This window comes from Phalacrocorax aristotelis, chromosome 2 (genome assembly GCF_949628215.1).
Source record: "Phalacrocorax aristotelis chromosome 2, bGulAri2.1, whole genome shotgun sequence".
Taxonomy (NCBI): domain Eukaryota; kingdom Metazoa; phylum Chordata; class Aves; order Suliformes; family Phalacrocoracidae; genus Phalacrocorax; species Phalacrocorax aristotelis.
The window spans coordinates 55,843,999-55,852,946 of record NC_134277.1 but is presented as its reverse complement, the minus strand read 5'-3'; the positions used below and the strand labels follow the sequence as shown (position 1 = coordinate 55,852,946).

General features: G+C 50.2%; 1 protein-coding gene across 5 annotated transcripts in view; it reads left to right on the top strand.

The window, feature by feature from the left end:
- The first annotated feature begins 300 nt into the window (after positions 1–300).
- Positions 301–8,948, top strand: part of AMPH (amphiphysin) — a 126,722-nt gene continuing 118,074 nt past the window's right edge. For 3 of the 5 annotated variants that reach the window (XM_075083673.1, XM_075083674.1, XM_075083671.1), the window contains exon 1: positions 307–436. In XM_075083673.1, the coding sequence (XP_074939774.1) occupies positions 368–436 (69 nt within the window). In that variant the 5' untranslated portion in view covers positions 307–367. Of the gene's footprint in view, positions 437–8,948 lie in introns of all 5 variants that reach the window. The other 2 variants (XM_075083676.1, XM_075083672.1) reach the window with 2 other exon arrangements.

Sequence of the window (8,948 nt, the reverse complement as noted above, 5' to 3'; positions counted from 1 at the left end):
CGCCTTCGACCCCGTTATCTCTCTTGGCGCTTTGCATTACCGAGAGGAATCGCCTCACCCCCGGGAGACAGCTCTGCCCGCCTTGCGGGTGCCCACGGGCCACCTCCCGGGGGCCGGGGGCGGGACGCGCCTCACCTGGGGCGGCGGCGGCCTCGCCTCTCCCCGCTGTGGCTTTAAGGCCCTCCTCCTCCTTCTTTCACCCTCCTCCTCTTTCTCAGCCTCCTCCTCCTCGCCAGCCTTCCCTCCCTCCCTCCCTCCCTCCCTCCCTCCATCCATCCCTGCCTCATCGCCGCTCGCCGCCGGGCTCTGCCTCGCCCGTCTTTCCCCACCCCCCCTCCCCCCACCCTCCCCATCCCCGCCGCCAGCCATGGCTGACATGAAGACCGGCATCTTCGCTAAAAACGTCCAGAAACGCCTCAACCGTGCCCAGGAGAAGGTGCGTGGCGGGAAGGGGAGGCTCGGGGTGGGGGGTGGTGTATCGTTATGTAACTGGCCCGTTTAACGGTGGCTGCCGCCCCCCGGCCGTGCCGCCGCCGTCCCCCCGCGTCCCGCCGCCTCCGGGGTCGCTCCCCGCCGGGACGCGGCGGTGCGGGCCGTGCCGGTGTCCACCTGCCGCAGGCCCCAGCGAGGCGCCGCTCCTTCGCCTGGAGCGGGGCTCCCCGCCGGGGGAGGCCCCGCGGGAAGTCGGGGTTCGGCTCGCCCCGCCGCCAGCCCTCCTAAGAGGATTGCGTTTCCCTTAATACCCGCGCCGGCTCATCCGCGGCTGAAGCGATCCACAGCCGTGTGACAGAAACACGCTCGGTGTGACAGGGAGCCCGCGGGGGGCCGGGGGTGCTGGCGGAGGCCCGCGCCTTCCGTAGCAGCTGCTTCAATTTTGGGGAGTTGCTCAAAATGTCGTGAGGCTGGTCGAAATGTTGTGCAGCTGATGGGGGGTTATTGCTTGGAGAACTTGGCGCCGATTCTTGGGTCGCCGGTTGTTCATTTCCAGGCTACGGCAAAGTCGGGGAAAATTTGCAGGAGTTTGGGATAAAAGATGAGGGCCTTGTTAGCCATTATTTGTGCCGTTCAGCTTTGCTAATAAAAACCGGTAGGTATATATGTTCTACACAAGTAACTCCTGTTTAGCTGTTGGGTGTCTCGGAACAGGACTGTAGATACAGACATCAAACCTATATAGCATCCGTATCAGCTATTAGTATGGTTTGTTATAAGGCTGTCCTTGGCACGAATTTGGGAGGCACAGTTGTCGGAAAGCATTGCAAACCCTCTCTTTTGAGGACTAATAAAACCTTTACACCCTGCTAGCATGTATCCTCTGTTGTTACATGCTATATGTAATAGGGCTCTGGAGAACTAAAAGAAATTATTTTGACCGCTATTTCTCACACTTCATTGCCTATAAATCCCCACTTCCTTTTTGCCACACAATGAACTCTGCAGATGTATAAGGGAATAAAAATTGTGACAATTAATATGTAGAAAAGTCTCATATGTAATCATGTCATTAATTAAGAATCTAATAGTTGAGGCTGTCACAGGCAAGTGGTGGTGCATTTTCCCTTTCAAATACTCCTATATAGCCCACAAGGTCATAAAGTACTAGACTTTTCAATACCAAAGTCACGATGCATTTCCATTCATGCAGGTTTGGACTGCAACTGTTTTCAAGTAAAACACATAATATAGTCTTTAATAGTTTGAAGAGATCTGATGGGTTTATGGTGTGAGTTGAGCTGGGTTAGTAGTTGGAGTAGAAGCCTAAAAATGCATTTGTTTCCTTGTGTCTTTAGTTGTGTTGTTACAATTAACTCTCGCTAATAAAGCATTGGTGTAAGTATTAAAAATCAGATGTACTGTGTCTGTTCAAACATGGAAGGTCTTGTTTGCAGAAACGTGTGGGCGTACCAGAGCATGCCCCGATCTGAGTGCCTGAGGTCGTGGTGTTGTGGCAAAGATGGCTCATGCACCAGCCCAGGGGTGGCTGTGTTGAGCCTGGTGGGCACCTTGAGTGCAAACCAGGGATGCTGGTGGGCTCTGATGAATGGTCTGCTCTACCTTTGCTTTGGTGATCAGCCACGCTAACAAGGGGAAAATTTTGTCTGGTTTCATCTGCATGTGTTGCAATCAGGTGCCTGGCAATTTTGGCCTCATTGCTGCATCTGTGGCGGCTGTTTCTTATGTCAGTGGGTCTAAACATTGCTTATTTACAGGGAGTAAAAGCTGTTAGGGGCCTGACACGGAGTAGGTCACATACCATGTAGCTCTGTATCCTTGCTTCCCTCTTCATGGCATGCGTGTGTAGCTGTTGCGTGAGCTGTGCGAATCTGTTCTCCTGTGCCTACACTTCTGGCTAGATTTGAGTTCCTTTGTGGTTATACAACATAAAACCCTTCATTATTTTTGCTAAAACTTTACTTTAAAAAAAAAAAAAGGCCCCCAGATGGGAATGATACAGAATGATTGTGTTTTGTTTGTTTTCTTTGGGTGCTTGAGGACAAGTAAATTGTATCTAGGGTTTAAGTCCGATTTATCTGATTTCTGATGGTGTGAATAAGATGGCATTGTGACAGGTGTGTAATATCACAGTGGCTTAAAGAGATTTGAAATATATCCTGAGTTGTTTTATCCTGTTGCTTATATTGGATTTGGGCACCTTCAGTTTACTTAATGTGTCCTTATAGGCAATTGTGTTTATAAAGCATTTATACAAGCTTTCTATTAGGTGTTGTTGATGTAACACATGTATTAAAAACATGGAGTGGCTGTAAAACAAACCTTCATCTATAGAAACTATTTTTCTAAAGATGCTGTCATTATCTTCTGTTCCTTGCAGTCTAGGAGAAATTTAAGTTGCATGGCATAGGTGGCACATGTGCCAATATAAAATACAAATACAATACACAATGACAAAAGCTAAATAACTGATGTGAAAACATCTCAGATTGTGCAAACCTATCTGTCTTGCATTAGAAGTGTTAAATCTGAGTTACATGAATGCAACCTTTGATGCTATTTTCCTAGTTAAAACCAAAGCAATCATCCATCTGTGACAGAGCAGGCTATTGATAACATCAATAATGTTGTTTTTTCTTATCATAGAAATATTTAGATTGTTCCACACTGTGGAAATGGGTGAGGTAAATATGCTAATGGCTTGATAGGGCAAATGACATTTTAAAAAAACCCAATAGTGTCAGGCTAAAGACAGTAAGAAATTGTGCACTTACTCATGAACTGAAGTGCTAATGAGGGTAGGAAGGCAATTGTCCAAAACAAGCTGTAGCAGGCTAGTACTCAAAATGAAATGTGATTTTTAAACAAGCAGAAATAATAATTGGTCACTCCATTTTTCATGTCACGGAGATGATAGTACTTTTGGAGGTAGCAAATGTACCCTGGCATCCTGATTTTTGAATCAATAAGTGTCCCATGTGCTAAATTACAGTGCTCTTCACTGTAGTCTTCAGTGACTTCCCCCCCAAATTCAGGACACATGGATGTGCTGATCTTGCAGTATCTGCTGGAAGTTGCCAACAGTCAGCTGAAGAATCTGGATAAAAGTTTTAAAAGCATAAGAGCAATTTAGGAGCCTACAGTCATAACAGTAAACAAAACACTGACACTCTTAAATGTTTATAGTGAAACCTGAATGGATGTATTTGTAACTGAGGCTGGATGAATCAGTTCTGAGCACAAGATTACTTGAATGAAAATACTGAATTTGTATCCTTAGGTTCCTCTGGAAACTTAAATTTAAGATGCTAACCCAATTTATCACACTAGTTATCTTCTTGTTCATCCCCTTTGTAACCCAACACCTCTAAGTGAAAATGATAGAATAGTTAAGCTGGAAGGGACCTACAATGATCATCTAGTCAACTGCCTGACCACTTCAGGGCTGACCAAGAGTTCAAGCATGGTATAAAGGACATTGTCCAAATGCCTCTTGAACCACTGACAGGCTTGGGACATCGACCACCTCTCCAGGAAGCCTGTTCCTGGGTTTGACCATCCTTTCAGGAAAGAAATGTTTCCTCATGACAAGTCCAAACCCCCCTGACAGACACAGCTTTGAGCCATTCCCATGTTACTGGGAATTCCCAGTATTCCAATCTATACAGATTCCTTCTGCAAGGCTGCTGTCCCTTGAGAGAGTCAACAGCTCCTCCCAGTTTAGTATCACCAGCAAAGTTACTAACCTCTGCATCTGGATCATTGAAAAAATATTGACCAGATTTGGCCCTAGAATTGAATGCTGGGGAATACCACTGGTGACTGGTCACCAGCCAGCTGTAGCCCCATTCACTACAACCCTTTGAGCCCTGCTGTTCAGAAAGTTCATCACCCAATGCACTGTGAATCTGCTTATCCCAGAGCTGGACAACTTGTCCAGAAAGATGCTGTGACTATCAAAAGCCTTACTAATCCCAGAAAAACTATGTCCACCACCTTCCCTTCATCCACTAGGTGGCTGACGTTATTGTAGAAGGGTATCAAATTAGTTAATCAGTATCTTCCCGTTGTGAATCCATGTTGACTGTACCTGATGATTGCCTTGTCTTTAAATGCCTTTCAGTAGCACCCAGTATGATCTTCTCCTTATTTTTTCCAGGAGCTGAGGTTAGACTCACAGGTCTGTAGTCTCCTGGGTCTTCCCTCATGCCCTTCCTGTAAATTGGAACAACATTGACTAGCTTCCAGTCAGTGGGGACCTCCCCAGACTCCCAAGACCTTTTCTAGATGATTGAGAGGAGTCCTGCTGTAACACCTGCTAGTCCCTTCCATAATATGGAATGAATCATGTCAGGCACCATGGGTTTATGACCATTCAGCTGATGCAGCTGGTCCCTTACAGTTTCAGTGTCCACAAATGGAAAGTTCTTGTTTCCATGCTTGTGGTCCTCCAACTCAGAAGGCTGAAAGCCCAAGGTAGCCCCGTAGATGTTAGCTCTGGTACAGAGAAGACAGCTAAGAGGGGTGGTCTCTGGGCTGCAGGGTTGGTTTCTGCAACAGCCTGAGAGAAGAGTGACAGCACTGGGTTTGTCCTTTGGAGCTGAGTGGCAGAGGACACATCGGGGGGGACACAGCAGCTGTGCCAGGTGTATGGCCACCAAGGGCAAGGACAGCACCCTGGGCCTCCTGGGCAAAGGGCCAGCACCCAAAAGCTTTCCTCCAAAGGATGCTGGGCAGAGGGCTGGTGGTTGGGGCTGCACATGGGGGGCCCTGTCATCCCCGTGTCACAGGGCCACCACCCGGCAACGCAGCAGTCACAATGCCCCGGGACAGGATAAAAGGGAGCAGCGTCCCATGGCTGCTGCCAGCGCTGGCCTGGGGGCAGCCTGAAGACATCTGAGAGGAAGACAAACCTGGCGGCCTTCTACAACAAAGTGACTTGCCTGGTTGATATGGGGTGGGTGGTGGACATTGTCTACTTGGACTTTTCCAAGGCCTTTGATACAGTCGCCCACAGTCTCCTCCTGGAGAAATTCCTGCGTTATGGCCTAGACAAGTGGTCTGTGCAGTGGGTAGGGAATTGGCTGACAGACTGCACCCAAAGGGTGGTGGTAAATAGCTCCTTTTCCAAGTGGCAACCTGTCACTAGTGGAGTCCCCCAGGGATCAATATTGGGCCCAATGTTATTCAAAGTCTTCGTAAGTGATCTGGATGATTGGATCAAGTGTAGCATGATGGAGTTTGCAGATGACACCAAGTTGAGTGGGGAAGTAGACACTCCAGAAGGGAGAGCTGCTCTGCAGGAAGATCTGGATAGGCTGGAAGAGTGGGCCAACAAGAACATAAACAAGGAGAAGTGTAAGGTCGTGCACCTGGGAAAACATGATCTGGGAGTGCAGCACAGACTGGGGCCCACCTGGCTGGAGAGCAGCTCTGTGGAAAGGGAGCTGGGTGTCCTGGTGGACAGGAATCTCAACGTGAGCGAACAGTGTGCTGCTGCAGCCCAGAAGGCCAACAGGATGCTGGGTTGCCTCAAAAGGGCATCACCAGCAGAGATCAAGAAGTCATTATCCCTCTCTACTCAGCACTTGTCAGGCCACACCTGGAGTACTGTGTGCAGTTCTGGTCCCCTCTATACAAAAAGGATGTGGACAGGCTGGAAGGGGTCCAGAGAAGGGCCACCAAGATGATCACAGGACTGGGAAGCCTGCCATATGGGGATAGGCTGGGAGAACTGGGTTTGTTCCGCCTTGAGAAAAGGAGGCTCAGAGGGGATCTTATCACTATGTACCACTACTTAAGGGGTAGCTACAAAGAAGATGGAGACTGCCTTTTTACAGGGAGTCACATGGATAGGACAAGGGGGAATGGACACAAGTTGCTCTTGGGGAGATTCTGATTGGGCATGAGAGGGAAATTTTTCACACTGAGGACAGTCAACCACTGGCATAATCTCACCAGGGAAGTGGTTGACTTGGCCACGTTGGACACCTTCGAGTTCTCTGGACAGGGTCCTGGGCAATCTTGTCTAGACTGTGCACTTCCTAGAAAGGTTGGACTAGATGATCCCTGAGGTCCTGTGATTCTGTGATTACTTGGAGGGGGCTGAAGAAGGAAGACTGGAAGTGGGACGAGGATACTCTGCTGGATGAGGTTCTCTGCTGCAAGGGTAGCTCCCAGTGGGGCCACGTTCAAAGCCCATCTGCTGGATGGAAATCCTGCTTCAGCCTTCAGGGAATAGGCAGAAGCCCCTCAGGAGATGAGAAGAACCACCAACCCCTGGAGGTACCCAAGGCTATCAGGCCTTTTTGGCTGGATAGCAGTGGAAGACCAAGGCAAGGCCTTCTTGAGGAGCACTGCAGAGCTCACTGTCCTCGTCCCCTGTGGAACCAGGGGCAGCAGCAGCAAGGAAAGGGATGCAGAGATGTTGCAAGGGGTCCCAGTGCTTCGGAGTACCCACTGGTGTCCCAGCAGGCGCAGGAAGGATTCTCATGCCCACAGTCAGTCAGGCCAGGACTGTGTGGCCAATCTCAGCCTGGAGCCATCTCAGGGGCTTCTGAGGGAGAATAGGGCTTGGGCATCTCCTGGGAGGCGTGACCAGCTTGTGGGACAAGGAGACAGGTCTTGCTCACATGCTCAGGGAGTAGCCGATCGCCAGTGCTGGGGTCAGGAAGGAATTTTCCCCCAGGGCAGATTGGCACTGGTCCCTGGGGGTTTTTCGCCTTCCTCTGCAGCATGGAGCATGACCACTTGTCAGGGCTCCCCTGGTCCCTTTTAGCTGGGTCACTGCCTGCTGCTCGTGCACCACGAAGATGGCCTCTCGTGCCCTGCAGCTGGGGGGAGGAAGGCTTTTTTTCCCCCATGGTGGGCTAGCGAGCATCCCTGGGGGTTTTTGCCTTCCTCTGCAGCAATGAGCACGGTCCCTTGCCAGGGCTCCTTTGGGCCATTTTGGCGAGGTGCCTGCTGCTCGTGCTCCATGAAGGTGGCCCTCGTGCCCCGCATCCGGGGGGAGGAAGCTTTCTCGACTCCCATGGCGGGCCCCAGGGTGGCCCCCGGGGCTGCTTCTTGTCCTCTGTAGCACTGAGCACCGCCCCTTGTCAGGGCTCCTCTGGGCCCTTTTCGCCCGGTTCTCGCCTGCTGCTCTTGCACCTCCAAGGTGCCCCTTGTGCCCTGGCTCTCTCTGGCTCTCTCGCCCATTGCAAGTTTGGAGCAGAAGCGAGCTCTGCTCTTCCCTTGGCTCCATTTCCCTGGGGATTCTTGCTTGTGCAAAACAGCCTGTGCTTGGAAGGGCTCCAGGCTTGCTGCACCACCAGGAGCTGCCACTTTCCAGCGTTCCCTTCGTGCAATACGAGCGCAGGGCAGGCATGAGAGCGCTTTTCTTGCTTCACTGGCCAAGAGGAACAGCAGACCAGGTTTTGGAAGGCAAAAAGTGTGCCTGTCATCCCTATGTGCCATACTTTGGAAAATTCCCCTTGATGCCACACACCACCTCTTCTTCATCTTCTTCTTTTATGTGTGGTCAGTCCTGATCCTCATCCTTCATGTTCTCACTTTTCAGGAAACAGGGACTGCTTGGCCTGTGTTCCTGCTGCTACTTTCCGCAGCTGTGTGACTTGCCTTTGACAGACTGCAAGGGATGTTGTTTTTAAGCTGAACTGAAGAACACAGCAGCCTGCTCCTAGTTACACATGTGCGATGTGTTAATGCTTGTGAGCACTGGCTCTGAAACAGATTCAGAAAAATAAAAATAACATCCTGTTTCCACTTGTGGCCTTTGTGTTATGTGTCCTTGAAAGTGGCATTTTAGGCTAATAAGTTTCGTCGTTGTTTGACTCATGGTGAGCGCAGGTTAGAGAGAGAAGAGGAGCAATGCTGTGTTATGCCTCGAGTTCTGCATGACAAGCTCTGACCTAGGGCAGAGGGCTCCATCTGGGAGGGCAGGTCTCTGCAGTGCAGGGGCCAGGCCCATCCAGGAGGCAGGGGCAGAGATGGGCACACCTACAGCATGGCTCAGGCAGAGACTGAAGGCCCCAGGCTGAGCTGAGACACGACCCCTGGGCCCTTGGCAGGGGAGGCTGGTCCCAGCCACTGAGGCTTATGAGCACCCCCAGGGCCCTGGCACAAATAGACTTGCACTACTCATACACTGTCCTTTAGGTGATTGTGCTTGGCCCCTTTGGAGGCAAGAGCATTGAGCCAGAGGGATCTTCTCTTTGAAGGAGTACTGTTCTCAGGTTCTTCTGGTGTAGCACAAAAATGTGTTTCCACAGGAAACAGCTCAGGTGTTTCTGAAAACATGTATACACAGTGAAAAAAGAAATCCACAGGGAAGAGAACATGTATTGCTCACCTCAAAAAGATTTGCAACCATTTGGTTCAGGAGAACATCCTGCTTCAGACTGATGGCTTGATCTTTGAGCCTCGCTAGTGTCAGAGATGTAGGGTTTTGCGATCTTGCAGATACCTAGGTAAACTGGATGGACACAGAAGGCTTT